Raw genomic sequence first — 18,050 nt, 5'->3', positions numbered from 1 at the left:
AATCCAGTGTTATCAAACGATTAATCTAACAGTGAGCCCGAGCAGACATCTTAGATTTTTTTGTCCACAAGCCCATTTTCTTCTGCAGATAAAACTCCTTCATGCAAGGCAGACCAAATACTTCTAGACCAAGAGTGAGCAAACTTTTTGACTGGTGGGCCACAATGGGTTCTAAAATTTGACACAGGGTCCCGGATCAGGAGCTGATGGATGGAGTATTTAGGTGACCCACCTCATTGGAGGAAAAATGCATATCATGGGGTATGAAAAAACATGTGCTTTAATATCAGTTGAAAATGAAACAAAGCAAAGTTAGAACAAAATATGTGTCTTTGAAGCCCCACGGTATTTAGCTCTTTATTGGAAAGACTCTTAAAACACTGGAAAAAATGGATGGAATAAAGCGATTTTATGACTTATTTACTATTAATATCATCAAACCGTTAAAAAGCTTAACGCGACTCAATGCCCGCATACGACGCAATAGTTCTAGCCCAGGCCTGTTCTCGACAGATGTACTTCCTGCTCATTGAGGAAGGAAGACGTTTTTTTTTTTTTGTGTGTTTGTGTGGGAACAGTAGCAGCTCTGCTTGCAGTTTGACGTTGTCAGCGTGTAACTCTAAAAGCAGCGGTCGAGGTGAGTGTCCTCTTCAGTTCATCGCATGTCCTTCTCACTGTTGTGTTTGATGGCATTTCATTGCTGAAAGTTGGTAGAACTTTGCTCGAAGGTTTGCATCTGTCCCCAGCGAACGGTCGGTGTCAGACCTGTCGGCTGCTCCTATGAGACAACATGGCGGGGACAGCACAGCCAGGTGAGGGTACCATTTTGTGTTCCAAGTGTCATTCGACATGACCTAAATGGCCCAATGGCTGTGTAAAAAAAGGTGGAAGCACACAGCTTACAAAAGATTTATTTATTTTTCATTTTTTTGAAATAATCAAAAAGTGAACTGAAGATGCAACAGAAGAACAAATGAGACGGTGGCAATTGTTTTCCTGGGGTGTAGCGATGTTGTAAGAGGATGGTGTGCGGCAAGTGTGTTTTATGATCCAAAACTTGAATTATCATCTCACAGAACACTGACATGTGTTCTGAGTTGCACTAGTCAGAACCCTGTGCTCCAATCAGCTCAGGATCTGAGGATAAAGAGAGCGAAAGAGAGAGAAAGAGAGAGAAAGAGAGAGAGAGTGAAAGAGAGATAGAGAAAGAGAGAGAAAGAGAAAGAGAAAGAGAAATAGAGAGAGCGAGAGAGAGAGGGAGAGAGAGAGAGAGAGAGAGAGTGTGTGTGTGTGTGTGTGAGAGAGATGTGTGCCCAGCACAGGCCCTTATGCCAAAAGGGGTTGTGACCTCTTTCAGCAACGTAATTGCAAAACTAACATGAGCAATTTATGATTAAAGGCTTTGTGGTTTTTTGCAGAGTCGCTTCGGACAAGTGGTGGTCAAGTTAGTCAAGTTAGTAAAGAGGGAAGCACCTCCATTTATCTCTACATCAACGGCTCCAATGTCGGAGACATCAACATCAAAAACAGCAACGTGTTGCCGGGTAGACACACACACACACACACACACACACACACACACATACACAAATTTGGCAAGCGACATGCAGGTTTACATACTAAGTTGCGGCGTGTTTTCTTTTCAGGGTCTCTCACTTCAAAAGATGGGTCAAATTGTGGCGACGCCGACAGCGAGTTCATCCCCCCTCGGGCTGGTAATATTGTGCTTAATTTTCCTCACCACTGTTTCCTGAGAGCAGGTTGGTGACCCTGATATTATGTGAAAAGTTTGTCCTTAACCTGCACATTTAGAGAGATTGTCTCCTCAAAAATTAGAAGGTTGGATTAGTTAAAGGTTAAAGGTCCACTGATCTTGTCCTGAAGGGTAAGAAATTTGCCCTCAGTGTTTGACCCCTCCCCAAGTCAGGTTTTCAAGTCGCCTTGTTTTTGTCCCCTTCCGTCCGTCCAGCAAAGGAGCACTTTTAGTAGGAAATGTGAAGTTGTGACAGTCGTTCTGATATGGGACCTTCAACGATGAGCAACAGCTGAATTCTCTTAATTCTCTCTCCAGACAATCCGGTCGCCAACTGTCAGCAGAAACTAAAGGAGACCTTCAGGAAAAACTTCAGCCACTTGCAGGAGGGCACGATGGTGGAAGCCAGCAGGACGCCTCTGAACAGGATCTACACTGAGCTCTACATCACCCAGGGAGGGAGCGGTGGGGTCAACAGGGAACACGAAGTGAGGCAGATCGAGGAGGTGTCCCGGTTGCACACATCGGAGAAAAGCATCCACTGCAGTCAACTGTTTGTTCCTGATGAGGGCCGGGACTTTGACGTACGAACAGTGGTCACGCGGGGTGTGGCTGGCATTGGCAAAACCGTCTCAGTCAGCAAGTTCACCCTGGATTGGGCTGAGGGGCGGGAGAACGGCCACCTGGACTTCGTCTTCCCGCTATCCTTCCGTGAGCTGAATCTGATGAAGAAGAGAAGACTCAGCCTGGAGAAGCTTCTCACCACCTTTTTCCCCGAAACTAAAGACCTGGGAATCTTCACAAGCTCCCACAAGATACTATTCATCCTGGATGGTCTGGATGAGAACCGCCTGCCGCTGGACTTCAGCAAAGACCACATCCTGTCGGACATTTCACAGGAGGATGCCGTCGCTGTCCTGCTGACCAACCTCATCAGAGGGAGGTTGCTCCCCTCGGCCCTCGTCTGGATAACCACTCGGCCAGCGGCATTCAGTCAGATCCCGCCGGACTGCATCCACCTTGTGACAGAGGTACGAGGCTTCAATGACGACCAGAAGGATGAGTACTTCAGGAGGAGGATCACCGACTGGAGTGTTGCCGACAGAGTCATCTCACATGTGAAGGCCTGTAGGAGTCTTTACATCATGTGCCACATACCCGTCTTCTGCTGGATGGCGGCCAAAGTTCTGGAGAGGGCGCTGACTGCAGAGGGTGATGGGGACGCCACGCCAAAGACCATGACACAGATGTACATCCACTTCCTGTACCTGTATGTGGATGACAGCAGAAAGAGATTGTCGGGACGAAGGGAATCAAACAAAGAGTGGTTGAGGGAAGACCTGATGTCTCTGGGCGAGTTGGCCTTCAGGCAGCTGCTGAAGGGTCGGCTGATCTTCTATGAAAAAGACCTTGCGAAGAGCGGCATGAAGATCTCACAGGCCTCCGTGTTCTCAGGGGTCTACACGCAGATTTTCAGCGAGGAGATATGCCTGTGCCAGGAGAAGATGTTCAGTTTCGTGCACCTCAGCATCCAGGAGTTCTTTGCTGCTTTGTATGTCTTCCTGAAGTTTCACAACAACAACGACAACGCATTGATCAGAAAGTCGTCGGCCTCCAGACGCTTCCCGTTTAGGGATTCTTCAGAGCTCCTCCTCTATAAGGCGGCAGTGGAAAAGGCTCTGCAGAGCCAGAACGGACACCTGGACATCTTCCTGCGCTTTCTCTTGGGCCTGTCTCTGGAGTCCAACCACGTTCTGCTGAAGCCCCTGATGACCAGTGACAGGACCAAACAGCGGACCAGAGGGGAGATCATCAAGCACATCAAGGAGAAGATCAGGGCCAATCCATCGCCAGAAACCTGTCTCAACCTTTTCTACTGCCTCAACGAGCTCAATGACTGCTCGCTGATGGATGAGATCCAGGGCTTCCTTAGGTCTGGGACCCTGCAGCAGGTCAGACTCTCTCCTGCCCAGTGGGCCACACTGGTCTTTGTGCTGCTGACGTCAGAGGAAGATCTGAGTGTGTTCCAGCTGAGCCACTACAGTCGGTCGGAGGAGGCGCTCCTGAAGCTGCTTCCTGTGGTGAAAGTGGCGCAGGTGGCAAAGTGAGTTAGATGATCACAAAAACACTTTGTTCTTTCAAACAAAATGTGTCTCCAGAAAACTACAGCAGCAACTGTCTTAATGGTTCATGGCAAGCTGCAGTGCACATTAGTAATGTAGTCAAGACCAAGACCAAAGGGTAGCGAGACCAAGACTAAGAATGAGTCCAAGACCAAGTCCAGGACCAAGACAGACCATGTGAGGATCCAGGCCAGGGCATATCAAGAACAGAAAAAACAAACAAAACGTTTAAATTCACTGTAACTATGGGCAGTGTTTGGGTGTGTTGCATCAACATGACAGCTTTCAGAGGCTGAGGCTTTTTCATATACATAGTATCATGTTTTTGATATAGATACCTGTTTTTGGCTGCATTTCAAGGACAGGTATTAACAATGAGTAAAAATCTTTTTAAAACTAGACAGTTGAACCGCCGAATGTTAAAATCCACTTGAGACCGTTACAGTCGAGACCAAGACAAGATTGAGACCAGAAAGTGGCCAGATGAGACCATGACCTCAAGATCATGTGTAGTTGTCCTGAGAGTCAGACACATTTAACAAGTGTTGACACAGTTGTTGCGTGTTGTGTTTTTCTTCACAAGTGCGTGGAAACCGAAACCGACCATTTAAGAGTGTCAACAGTTTCCAGAAACACATGTTAAGCAGTCGAGTTCCAGTCTGAAGTGATTTAGGTGGTTTCACCACGACTGACTGTCTGCAGCACTGCAGCAGTCTGACTGGTAGCAGTGGTTTATGCGTGGTGGGCGGTCTTCACGCCAGAACTCATTATGGAGCGCTGATGACAAAATGTATTGGCTGAAATTGTGTACGCATTCTCCTAGCTAAAAAGAATTCCATTAAAATACATTTCAGTGTCTTTTGCAGTCGGCATCATACGAGTCAACAGGTGTCTCGAGTCAGAGCTCCAATGTCTCCCCCTCTCTGCTGCAGTTTAGCTGAGTGTCGACTCACTGTGAAGTCCTGCGAAATCCTGGCGAGCGCCGTGGCCTCGTCCCAGATCACGGAGCTCCATCTGCACGGCAACAACCTGACGGACGAAGGGGTGCAGCGTCTCAGCTGGGGCCTGAAGAGGAGCAAGATACACACGCTCAGGTCAGAGGTCAACCACAGAAATCCCCTTTCCACATCCCATCGTTGGTAGCAAATTTTGACGTCTTCTGTGTGTGTCCAGCCTGCGGGGCTGCAACCTGACCCATGAATGTTGTGACGTCCTGGCCTCCGTTATCGGCTCTGGCACACTCAAGTCCCTGGACCTCTCGGATAACGACGTTCAGGACATGGGGGTCCAGAAGTTGTGCAGAGGCCTGCAGGGTCCCCAACCTGTGCTGGAGAAGCTCAGGTGAGCAACACGGGTATGAGTCCCACATCCTGACAGCATCGTCACGGTTGACTGAAAATCTTCCTGCGTGTGTTCCCCCAAGTTTGTCGCTGTGCAGACTGACAGAGAAGAGCTGCACCTTCCTGGCTTTGGCACTAAGGTCATCAGTAATAAGAGAGCTTGACCTGGGCTACAACCACCCCTGCAAACGTGGCGTGGAGATGCTGTCAGCACTGGTGGAGGAGCCATGCTGCCCCCTCCAAAAGTTCAGGTATTTCAGTCTCAGACCCGAGGATGACCTCAACTTTTCATCCTGCATTGCGTGACTAATTAACTTGAAGAAAAATCCTTCCACACGTTTGGAAAGGGAACAAGAACAAGCTGTGGGCGCAGAGGACAGAGCATTGATTGTATGGAAAGATGGGCAGAGCTTCTAGTTTCAAAAGAGGAGGACAACGCAGAAGTACCAAAACCTCCATTCTATCGTTTGGTCAGTAGCGGCTGCCAAGTTGGTTGCAAGAAGACTAAAAATGACTGGCTGTCAATATGAAAAGGAGGTTGAAAATCCATTACAAATTAGTTCAGATTTTTTTGTTTGGTCTAAATCAGCAGTAAAATATGAATAGCATAATTCAGCCAATCTGTTCTAATGTCCATTTCGCCTGATATGGTCTAATTTTGAATAGAAATGTCCATAAAGTTGTGGCCATCACTGAAGTTTAGTAGCCAACTATTGTCGACTTAAACTCCAGGTGGCACCACTGACAGTGAAAACAACCTATAGACTTCAGAACCAGTGGTTGATGTCACAATGACACCGCCCATCTTTATAACAATATAGTGGGTGGAGCCACCATCTAGTTCTCAAAGCTTTCTGTGACATCACAGAGGGTAGAAAACATTGATGAAGAGATTTTTGCATCTTCTGTCTCCTTTAAAAGCTGGTGACTGGTCTTAAGGCACCACAACGTGCGGTGTTTTCTTTGGGATTTTATCGAAAAACTTGTGTTACACAATGTGTGAATCTTATCAGTTGTATATGCCCAATGATAGCATTGAAAAAGATGAAACTGATAGAGACGTCTACAAGTATTTGTCTTCTGTTTTAGTGTCGACCACTGTGATGAATCCAGACTTCAGGCGCCTCCCAGGAAATGTGAGAGCAACCTCCCTAAACCTGGATAGCAAGCGAAAAAAGCAACGCAATCCAGAGAGTTTAACAGCTTGTGTTTCCCATCAGACGCCAAGACACTCACGCTGGAGCCCAACTCGGCACACCGGAGCCTCACTCTGTCCCCTGATGGCAGGAGTGCCACCCGCTGCATTGAGCAGCCACGTTTGGACCACCCAGATCGCTTCCAGTTCTGGTCGCAGGTGCTGTGCGGCGAGGGGCTGACGGGCCGCCGCTACTGGGAGGCAGAATGGAGTGGGCGGGTCTTTGTGGGCGTGGCCTACAGGGGAATGAGCAGGAAGGGCGAGGGCGACGCCAGCTGGCTGGGGAAGAACGTCTCCTCCTGGGGCGTGAGCTGCTGCTCTGACGGCTACCGGGCCTGGCACGGCGGCGCCGGCTCCGACCTGCCCACTGCGCCCAGGTCCAAACGGGTGGCTGTCTTCCTGGACTGGCCTGCTGGGACTCTGTCCTTCTATATGGTAGCCAGCGATGCGCTCACCCTCCTCCACACCTTCTACACCACCTTCACCGAGCCGCTCTTTCCCGGCTTCAGACTCGGCTGGGTGGAATCCACCGTCTTCCTCTGCTGATCTCTTTGCCATTTGCCATTATTAATTATATTTTTACAGCTCAACAGTGTTATGTAGCTTTCAATACTGTCGTTCGACCCATTCAAGTATTACAAACCACGACTGTTAAATGTTCTTGGCAGCCATTGTTCTTATTCTCTGTCTATTAGGCTCCCAGGATCCAATATGATGGCCAATTCATTTCAGTGGGATTTCTCACCTGCATTTTGTAGCCCACAGAGCACGTAGCAGTAGTGTCACTTCCCATCGTCACCATCATGTCTCTGTAACTCCCATGATGTATCAGGATGCACCAGCCAGTCAGAACAAGCCAATACTTTTTTTTTTTTTTTTTTTTTTTTAAAGAAAGATTACATATACATGCAACGAATACAATGTATATAAAAACATGGAAAGAGTTATTATGAACTGTGTCTCAGGTTAAACCGTTTTTCAGCCCCTTATATTTGTTGTTTGTGGGGGGGGGGGGGGCTGTAACCTCACAATGTCTCCTAATCCCTATGAAAACAGCATACAGTATTTAGGCCTGCAATGTAATTCCAGTATATTTTCTACCACAAGGCAATACAAATAAAAAAGAAGCATTTTAATTTACATTTTATTTATTTTGATAAGTTTTTTTTTTATTTGAAATTTGCAATATTAGGTTATTATTATCAATATTATTACATTATTAATAACATTATAATTATAAGCTTTGCTTGTTCCATATTCGGGTTGAGGCTAAACTTATTTGGGTCCATATAACAAGGTTCACGGTCATATACGAGAAGGAACATTTTTTTTATTGAGTATCAATGTTGGTCCGCAACTTTGTCTGCAACTTATTATGGCCCACTGTGTATTTGAGTTTGACAGCCCTGGTTTACAGCCTCCTGCAAAACGTCTTACTGACGCCTACTGTCCAACCTGGTAGAGGCCACAAACGAGGAACACTGAATGTCTGGGAGACACAAGGCGTTTCTCCGGTTTGATACCCTTAGAACTATATTGAGAGAAAATGTGATAAGTTCAATACTAATTTATTATCATTTAAAGTTTTCCATTGTGGATTTTATTCTTTATCTACAATGAATTGCAATACAAAATAGAGTCCACAGAGCCTGCTCCCCAACTCCCTGGTAGAAAAGTCAGGATTCAGGATTTCACTTTCAACAATCATTTTATTAGCAGTCCCAAGAGGCAATGAAAGTAACAAATGAGAGGGGGAAAAAAAGAGGAAGAGAAATCAAAGATTACAGTAGAGATGAAGTGCTCAAAGTCCAAGTCAGTGAACATAAAGACGGAACAGAGGGAGTCACACCATTAAAAAGGGAACAGAGAGGCAGAAATGAAGAACCAACTGAATCTCAAGGACTGAAGGAGAGCATGTGAGTGAGTGAGAGTGTGTGTGTGTGTGTGTTGGCTGATCCCTCTGTTCCATAGAGAAATTCACCAGGACCGACCCCACATTCTCTCTCTGTCTCTGTCTCTCTCTCTCTCTCTCACACACACACACACACACACACAGTCGTCCTCCTGACACAGACACCAACCACCACAAGCCACCGCTGCTCTTTAAAAATGCTCATTCTTCTTCTGTACACATTATTATTATTATATATTTTATTTACACACCGAAGGTGGTTCAGGTGAGACGAGTCCCCCCTCCCTTCTGCCCACCCCCACCCCTGACTCCAACCTCTTCTTCATACAAACTGATTCTTGTTTTATTTTGATTCTGGACATCAGAACTTTCCCACCAATACACAGTCTGCAGCACAGAGCGCCACCTTCAGCAACGCCTCTGTTGCTGACAATATAAATCCAAACAATTAATCTAACATTGAGCCCTAGCAGACATCTTAGATTTTTTTGTCCACAAGCCCATTTTTTTCTGCAGATAAAACTCCTTCATGCAAGGCAGACCATATACTTCTAGACCAAGAGTGAGCAAACTTTTTGACTGGTGGGCCACAATGGGTTCTAAAATTTGACACAGGGTCCCGGATCAGGAGCTGATGGATGGAGTATTTAGGTGACCCACCTCATTGGAGGAAAAATGCATATCATGGGGTATGAAAAAACATGTGCTTTAATATCAGTTGAAAATGAAACAAAGCAAAGTTAGAACAAAATATGTGTCTTTGAAGCCCCACGGTATTTAGCTCTTTATTGGAAAGACTCTTAAAACACTGGAAAAAATGGATGGAATAAAGCGATTTTATGACTTATTTACTATTAATATCATTAAACCGTTAAAAAGCTTAACGCGACTCAATGCCCGCATACGACGCAATAGTTCTAGCCCAGGCCTGTTCTTGACAGATGTACTTCCTGCTCATTGAGGAAGGAAGACGTTTTTTTTTTTTTGTGTGTTTGTGTGGGAACAGTAGCAGCTCTGCTTGCAGTTTGACGTTGTCAGCGTGTAACTCTAAAAGCAGCGGTCGAGGTGAGTGTCCTCTTCAGTTCATCGCATGTCCTTCTCACTGTTGTGTTTGATGGCATTTCATTGCTGAAAGTTGGTAGAACTTTGCTCGAAGGTTTGCATCTGTCCCCAGCGAACGGTCGGTGTCAGACCTGTCGGCTGCTCCTATGAGACAACATGGCGGGGACAGCACAGTCAGGTGAGGGTACCATTTTGTGTTCCAAGTGTCATTCGACATGACCTAAATGGCCCAATGGCTATGTCAAAAAAGGTGGAAGCACACAGCTTACAAAAAAAAATATTTATTTTTTATTTTTTTGAAATAATCAAAAAGTGAACTGAAGATGCAACAGAAGAACAAATGAGACGGTGGCAATTGTTTTCCTGGGGTGTAGCGATGTTGTAAGAGGATGGTGTGCGGCAAGTGTGTTTTATGATCCAAAACTTGAATTATCATCTCACAGAACACTGACATGTGTTCTGAGTTGCATTAGTCAGAACCCTGTGCTCCAATCAGCTCAGGATCTGAGGATAAAGAGAGCGAAAGAGAGAGAAAGAGAGAGAAAGAGAGAGAGAGTGAAAGAGAGATAGAGAAAGAGAGAGAAAGAGAAAGAGAAAGAGAAATAGAGAGAGCGAGAGAGAGAGAGAGAGAGAGAGAGAGAGAGAGAGAGAGAGTGTGTGTGTGTGTGTGAGAGAGATGTGTGCCCAGCACAGGCCCTTATGCCAAAAGGGGTTGTGACCTCTTTCAGCAACGTAATTGCAAAACTAACATGAGCAATTTATGATTAAAGGCTTTGTGGTTTTTTGCAGAGTCGCTTCGGACAAGTGGTGGTCATGTTAGTCAAGTTAGTAAAGAGGGAAGCACCTCCATCAGTCTCTACATCAACAGCTCCAATGTCAGAGACATCAATATCAAAAACAGCAACGCGTTGGCGGGTAGACACACACACACACACATACACAAATTTGGCAAGCGACATGCAGGTTTACATACTAAGTTGCGGCGTGTTTTCTTTTCAGGGTCTCTCACTTCAAAAGATGGGTCAAATTGTGGCGACGCCGACAGCGAGTTCATCCCCCCTCGGGCTGGTAATATTCTGCTTAATTTTCCTCACCACTGTTTCCTGAGAGCAGGTTGGTGACCCTGATATTATGTGAAAAGTTTGTCCTTAACCGCACCTGCACGTTTAGAGAGATTGTTATGGGCTGAAATATGTGCCACCAGAAACTGAATTTGAAACATTTATATCCGAATTTGAATAGCTAAATGCGAACAATTGAATTAAAATTTTGAATTTGAATCACATAATTTGAAATTGTATTATGAAATTTGAATCATTGCATTGAAAAACTGTATTTGAATAGTAAAATTTGAAATTGAAATTGAAATTAAAAAAAGTTGATTGTCACTGAAAATCCAACTGTCTAGACATCTTCACATTCAGTTCTCACAATTCAAGTTCAGTTCTCAAAATTCAAATTCGCTTCTCAAAATTCAGTTTCAATTTACTGTGACAGACATCCGGGTGCTTGTAGGATGAAGGGGAAGAGCAATCGAGCTCAGATACACAGGACTCCTCTTCGGCCAATCAGCACTTACTTTTGTACACATACGTTGATGGACCGGTGTTCCGGTTCAGCTCGCTACTATGTTAACTGGCTACCTTTGTTTACTCACATCTGTGGTCCAAGTGAACACATTCCATGTTGTTGTTGTTGTTGTTGTTTTTTGAACGTTTCCTTGTCTGTCTGGTCGGAACGGTGTTAACGAACAGAGTTGGAAGGAGTTGTAATGAATGTTTTTCATGTATTGGTAGGTGACAGATATGTGACTGACAGGTGCATATGGGCATGGCTCGCCTGCCGCCATCGGTGCGAAGCAGCCTCTCCATATAGCAATGGGAAGACGTGCTTAAAAGTGAACTTCGGCAAGTCACACAAAGTGTTTTACGGGGATTTGGGGTCGGTGCGCTGCCTAAGAGTTACGTCTCTGTTCAGACGGTAAAATGGGTGATGTTAATTGTGAAATACCCCATAAAACAACATAACACAGGGTAGCAAGTTCATCTAGACGACTGCTGCCTGCTGTGACTTGTGTCGTAGTCCTGGACTCTTCTTAATCACTGCTGCGCTGGCTTTGAACGTGGCAGTCGGTGGAGTAGTGGCTAAAATGCTCGATTTATTCGTTTTCTTTATTGCGACGTGAGTTCAGTTGTTGGGTCCTCAGCTTTGTTTGTTTGGGGTTGTTCTTGTTTTTTGTTTAAAAAAATAATAAAATAAAATAAAAATACATATATTATTGTTATCGTCCATGTATTCTTTGCTCTTCTTACGCGCGTAAAGTTTATTATTACTGTCGTTTGGTGATCGGCTTGCCATTAAATGGAACACACATATTGTTTTTTATTATTATCATTTTTATTATCAGAACAAACGTGGGTACCAGGTACTGACGCTATCGGAATGAGCCTACCCAAGGTTCCAAGCACGACTACGTTACATGACATTTATGGTGATATATACTACGAAAATGGAACAAGTGCGTGAAATATGCGACTTCGAAGAAATAATTTACACACAGGCAGTGGCGAGGGCAACAAGCGAAATCACTTCCTGGTTCTAACATCTGCAGTAGTAGTAGCTAGGACAACGACAGATGCGAGGAAACAAAGGTAGCCAGTTAACATAGTAGCGAGTTGAATGTTCAAAAAAACATGGATGTGTTCACTTGGACCACAAGGAGAAATCGTTAATAATCGTTAATAGTAGTGAGTTGAACCGGAACACCGGTCCATCAACGTGTACAAAAGTAAGTGCTGATTGGCCGAAGAGGAGTCCTGTGTATCTGAGCTCAATTGCTCTTCCCCTTCATCCTACAAGCACCCGGATGTCTGTCACAGTAAATTGAAACTGAATTTTGAGAAGCGAATTTGAATTTTGAGAACTGAACTTGAATTGTGAGAACTGAATGTGAAAATTGCTAGACAGTTGGATTTTCAGTGAAAATCTTCTTTTTTAAATTGAATTTCAATTTCAAATTTTTCTATTCAAATACAGTTTTTCAATGCAATGATTCAAATTTAACAATACAATTTCAATTTATGTGATTCAAATTCAAAATTTTAATTCAATTATTCGCATTTAGCTATTCAAATTCAAATATAAATGATTCAAATTCAGTTTCTGGTGCCCATAGATTGTCTCCTCAAAAATGAGAAGGAAATGTGAAGTTGTGACAGTCAGACTGATATGGGACCTTCAACGATGAGCAACAGCTGAATTCTCTTAATTCTCTCTCCAGACAATCCGGTCGCCAACTGTCAGCAGAAACTAAAAGAGGCCTTCAGGATAAAGTTCAGCCACTTGCAGGAGGGCACGATGGTGGAAGCCAGGAGGGCGCCTCTGAACAGGATCTACACTGAGCTCTACATCACCCAGGGAGGGAGCGGTGGGGTCAACAGGGAACACGAAGTGAGGCAGATCAAGGAGGCGTCTCGGCAGCACACATCGGAGAAAAGCATCCACTGCAGTCAACTGTTTGTTCCTGATGAGGGCCGGGACTTTGACGTACGAACAGTGGTCACGCGGGGTGTGGCTGGCATTGGCAAAACCGTCTCAGTCAGCAAGTTCACCCTGGATTGGGCTGAGGGGCGGGAGAACGGCCACCTGGACTTCGTCTTCCCGCTATCCTTCCGTGAGCTGAATTGGATGGAGGAGAAAAGACTCAGCCTGGAGAAGCTTCTCACCACCTTTTTCCCCGAAACTAAAGACTTGGGAATCTTGGAAAGCTCCCACAAGATACTATTCATCCTGGATGGTCTGGACGAGAACCGCCTGCCGCTGGACTTCCGCAAAGACCACGTCCTGTCGGACATTTCACAGGAGGATGCCGTCGCTGTCCTGCTGACCAACCTCATCAGAGGGAAGTTGCTCAACTCGGCCTTCGTCTGGATAACCACTCGGCCGGTGGCTTTCAGTCAGATCCCGCCGGACTGCATCCACCTTGTGACAGAGGTACGAGGCTTCAATGACGACCAGAAGGATGAGTACTTCAGGAGGAGGATCACCGACTGGAGTGTTGCCGACAGAGTCATCTCACATGTGAAGGCCTGTAGGAGTCTTTACATCATGTGCCACATACCCGTCTTCTGCTGTATGGCGGCCAAAGTTCTGGAGAGGGCGCTGACTGCAGAGGGTGATGGGGACGCCACGCCAAAGACCTTGACACAGATGTACATCCACTTCCTGTACCTGTATGTGGATGACAGCAGAAAGAGATTGTCGAGACGAAGTGAGTCAATAGAGTGGTTGAGGGAAGACCTGATGTCTCTGGGCGAGTTGGCCTTCAGGGAGCTGCTGGAAGGTCGGCTGATCTTCTATGAAAAAGACCCCGTGGAGAGCGGCATGAAGATCTCACAGGCCTCCGTGTTCTCAGGGGTCTACACGCAGATTTTCAGCGAGGAGATATCCCTGTGCCCGCAGATGTTCTGTTTCGTGCACCTCACCATCCAGGAGTTCTTTGCTGCTTTGTATGTCTTCCTGAAGTTTCACAACAACAACGACAACGCATTGATCAGAAAGTCGTCGGCCTCCAGACGCTTCCCGTTTAGGGATTCTTCAGAGCTCCTCCTCTATAAGGCGGCAGTGGAAAAGGCTCTGCAGAGCCAGAACGGACACCTGGACCTCTTCCTGCGCTTTCTCTTGGGCCTGTCTCTGGAGTCCAACCACGTTCTGCTGAAGCCCCTGATGACCAGTGACAGGACCAAACAGCGGACCAGAGGGGAGATCATCAAGCACATCAAGGAGAAGATCAGGGCCAATCCATCGCCAGAAACCTGTCTCAACCTTTTCTACTGCCTCAACGAGCTCAATGACTGCTCGCTGATGGATGAGATCCAGGGCTTCCATAGGTCTGGGACCCTGCAGCAGGTCAGACGCTCTCCTGCCCAGTGGGCCACACTGGTCTTTGTGCTGCTGACGTCAGAGGAAGATCTGAGTGTGTTCCAGCTGAGCCACTACAGTCGGTCGGAGGAGGCGCTCCTGAAGCTGCTTCCTGTGGTGAAAGTGGCGCAGGTGGCAAAGTGAGTTAGATGATCACAAAAACACTTTGTTCTTACAAACAAAATGTGTCTCCAGAAAACTACGGCAGCAACTGTCTTAATGGTTCATGGCAAGCTGCAGTGCACGTTAGTAATGTAGTCAAGACCGCCTCACCTGAGTCCAAGACCAAGTCCAGGACCAAGACAGACCATGTGAGGATCCAGGCCAGGGCATATCAAGAACAGGACCAAGAACAGAAAAAACAAACAAAACGTTTAAATTCACTGTAACTATGGGCAGTGTTTGGGTGTGTTGCATCAACATGACAGCTTTCAGAGGCTGAGGCTTTTTCATATACATAGTATCATGTTTTTGATATAGATACCTGTTTTTGGCTGCATTTCAAGGACAGGTATTAACAATGAGTAAAAATCTTTTTAAAACTAGACAGTTGAACCGCCGAATGTTAAAATCCACTTGAGACCGTTACAGTCGAGACCAAGACAAGATTGAGACCAGAATGTGGCCAGATGAGACCATGACCTCAAGATCATGTGTAGTTGTCCTGAGAGTCAGACACATTTAACAAGTGTTGACACAGTTGTTGCGTGTTGTGTTTTTCTTCACAAGTGCGTGGAAACCGAAACCGACCATTTAAGAGTGTCAACAGTTTCCAGAAACACATGTTAAGCAGTCGAGTTCCAGTCTGAAGTGATTTAGGTGGTTTCACCACGACTGACTGTCTGCAGCACTGCAGCAGTCTGACTGGTAGCAGTGGTTTATGCGTGGTGGGCGGTCTTCACGCCAGAACTCATTATGGAGCGCTGATGACAAAATGTATTGGCTGAAATTGTGTACGCATTCTCCTAGCTAAAAAGAATTCCATTAAAATACATTTCAGTGTCTTTTGCAGTCGGCATCATACGAGTCAACAGGTGTCTCGAGTCAGAGCTCCAATGTTTCCCCCTCTCTGCTGCAGTTTAGCTGAGTGTCGACTCACTGTGAAGTCCTGCGAAATCCTGGCGAGCGCCGTGGCCTCGTCCCAGATCACGGAGCTCCATCTGCACGGCAACAACCTGACGGACGAAGGGGTGCAGCGTCTCAGCTGGGGCCTGAAGAGGAGCAAGATACACACGCTCAGGTCAGAGGTCAACCACAGAAATCCCCTTTCCACATCCCATCGTTGGTAGCAAATTTTGACGTCTTCTGTGTGTGTCCAGCCTGCGGGGCTGCAACCTGACCCATGAATGTTGTGACGTCCTGGCCTCCGTTATCGGCTCTGGCACACTCAAGTCCCTGGACCTCTCGGATAACGACGTTCAGGACATGGGGGTCCAGAAGTTGTGCAGAGGCCTGCAGGGTCCCCAACCTGTGCTGGAGAAGCTCAGGTGAGCAACACGGGTATGAGTCCCACATCCTGACAGCATCGTCACGGTTGACTGAAAATCTTCCTGCGTGTGTTCCCCCAAGTTTGTCGCTGTGCAGACTGACAGAGAAGAGCTGCACCTTCCTGGCTTTGGCACTAAGGTCATCAGTAATAAGAGAGCTTGACCTGGGCTACAACCACCCCTGCAAACGTGGCGTGGAGATGCTGCCAGCACTGGTGGAGGAGCCATGCTGCCCCCTCCAAAAGTTCAGGTATCTCAGTCTCAGACCCGAGGATGACCTCAACTTTTCATCCTGCATTGCGTGACTAATTAACTTGAAGAAAAATCCTTCCACACGTTTGGAAAGGGAACAAGAACAAGCTGTGGGCGCAGAGGGCAGAGCATTGATTGTATGGAAAGATGGGCAGAGCTTCTAGTTTCAAAAGAGGAGGACAACGCAGAAGTACCAAAACCTCCATTCTATCGTTTGGTCAGTAGCGGCTGCCAAGTTGGTTGCAAGAAGACTAAAAATGACTGGCTGTCAATATGAAAAGGAGGTTGAAAATCCATTACAAATTAGTTCAGATTTTTTTGTTTGGTCTAAATCAGCAGTAATATCTGAATAGCGACAGTGAAACCAACCTATAGACTTCAGAACTAGTGGTTGATGTCACAATGACACCGCCCATCGATCTTTATCGAAAAACTTGTGTTACACAATGTGTGAATCTTATCAGTTGTATATGCCCAATGATAGCATTGAAAAAGATGAAACTGATAGAGACCTCTACAAGTATTTGTCTTCTGTTTTAGTGTCGACCACTGTGATGAATCCAGACTTCAGGCGCCTCCCAGGAAATGTGAGAGCAACCTCCCTAAACCTGGATAGCAAGCGAAAAAAGCAACGCAATCCAGAGAGTTTAACAGCTTGTGTTTCCCATCAGACTACAAGACACTCACGCTGGAGCCCAACTCGGCCCGCCGGAGCCTCACTCTGTCCCCCGATGGCAGGAGTGCCACCAGCTACATCGAGCAGCCGCATTAATGGCCAATTCCAATTCCTTCCTTAACCCTCAATCTCAACCCTCGCCCTTAACCCTCAATCTTTGGCCCTCAAAAATAAGTGTAAGGGCTATCTTGGGACACCTCTTAAGTGCAGTTACGTCTGTGGGGGGCGACGAAGAAGAAGGAGACGAAGAAGAAGACGACGACTGAAAAGAAGAAGTCCTCCGTCGCTACACAACAAGGTATACAAGTAACGTGAAGCCGGGACCGCCGGTCCGGCTGACAAACATCGTAAAGTAAAAAAAATAAATGAATAAATAAAAATGTTATGCAACAACGATGTCAATAATGCATGAAAAAAGTCTTAAACTAAGACAATAAAATGGTTTTGTAATATTTCTATCTTTTTTAATGTAGGAGCATAGCATTAGATACTGTGAAAGCATTGCATCAGATACATTTGCAGCTGCACGCACAAATTATATTAATAGCTTGTTGCAGACATCGGAAAAACTGTAGGTGGGCTCCATGCGCCAAGCCATTCCACGGAATTGTTTGGCAAGACGTGTTTGTCAGCTTTCTGTGCACGAGCAGGGTGTTCGAGCGAGCTGCCGTGGCAGGAGATGGAGGAGACGGCGCACGGACGAGATCTTCCCACATTGTGTTATGCACATTGTATAAAACATCACCGGGCAGGGAGAGAGTTGTCCATTCTCTGTCAGATTAGGGAGAGAGTGTGACCCGGACCTCTGTATAACAATTCATTTGCAGCTTGTAATAAATATTGTGATTCGACCTCGACTTTTCATCTCCTCATTCAACCGATCAACGAACACGCAGAGGCGGGTAACTGCAACACACACAGAGGGACCAGAGGTCGCCGCCTCGACATTAACTAAGAAAATACTTCCATTTGTAGCTCGCTTTTTTCGTCGGCATCTTTTTCGAAGATGTCTTGGCGAAAATACACAATGCTTTCTGGGTAGCCCTTACTCCCAAGGGTGATTCAAGATGCGTACCTCGTGATATGATCCCCAAAAACAGTTGCAAGTGACCAAGTGCAAACAGGGCCTGTGTCTCTCAACCCTGCTGGCGTGTAGCTCTCTGTACATCCACAGTAGATGAGAAACTAAGCAGACGATAATCTTACACCCGTTACATTTGTAGAAAGACAATTTGTGGACGACCCCTCATGAATGCTTAAGATCTTCCCACAATTATTATTGCTATCAAAGTCACCGCTGTCCAAGACTTCAGCGAAGCAGCTTGAAATG

The 18,050-nt window shown here is 46.1% G+C and overlaps 1 protein-coding gene across 1 annotated transcript; it reads left to right on the top strand.

The window, feature by feature from the left end:
* Nucleotides 1-512: 512 nt before the first annotated feature.
* LOC142894285 (uncharacterized) lies at nucleotides 513-17,571 on the top strand. The gene is made up of 18 exons (XM_076035549.1): nucleotides 513-637; nucleotides 747-812; nucleotides 1,419-1,544; nucleotides 1,647-1,760; nucleotides 2,072-3,857; nucleotides 4,809-4,970; nucleotides 5,050-5,217; nucleotides 5,300-5,467; nucleotides 6,306-6,352; nucleotides 6,437-6,952; nucleotides 10,151-10,300; nucleotides 10,385-10,498; nucleotides 12,666-14,445; nucleotides 15,384-15,545; nucleotides 15,625-15,792; nucleotides 15,875-16,042; nucleotides 16,585-16,631; nucleotides 16,716-17,571. The coding sequence occupies exons 2-18, from the start codon at nucleotides 791-793 to the stop codon at nucleotides 16,814-16,816; spliced, it is 5,799 nt and encodes a 1,932-aa protein (XP_075891664.1). The 5' UTR covers nucleotides 513-637; nucleotides 747-790; the 3' UTR covers nucleotides 16,817-17,571.
* The last annotated feature ends 479 nt before the right edge of the window (nucleotides 17,572-18,050 follow it).

This window comes from Nelusetta ayraudi, unplaced genomic scaffold, assembly GCF_046127955.1.
Source record: "Nelusetta ayraudi isolate G7.1 ecotype Tasmania unplaced genomic scaffold, CSIRO-AGI_Nayr_v1 ptg000042l, whole genome shotgun sequence".
Classification (NCBI taxonomy): domain Eukaryota; kingdom Metazoa; phylum Chordata; class Actinopteri; order Tetraodontiformes; family Monacanthidae; genus Nelusetta; species Nelusetta ayraudi.
Note: the sequence above shows the minus strand (reverse complement) of the source record. Positions and strands in the feature narration are given on the sequence as shown.

What these genes read in the sequence shown, in the direction of transcription:
- LOC142894285 (XM_076035549.1), top strand. Translation starts at nt 791, where the DNA reads ATGGCGGGGACAGCACAGCCAG. An exon ending in GGCGGGGACAGCACAGCCAG is followed by an intron (nt 813 to 1,418) that starts GTGAGGGTACCA and finishes GGTTTTTTGCAG; the next exon opens with AGTCGCTTCGGACAAGTGGT. An exon ending in AGCAAGATACACACGCTCAG is followed by an intron (nt 15,546 to 15,624) that starts GTCAGAGGTCAA and finishes GTGTGTGTCCAG; the next exon opens with CCTGCGGGGCTGCAACCTGA.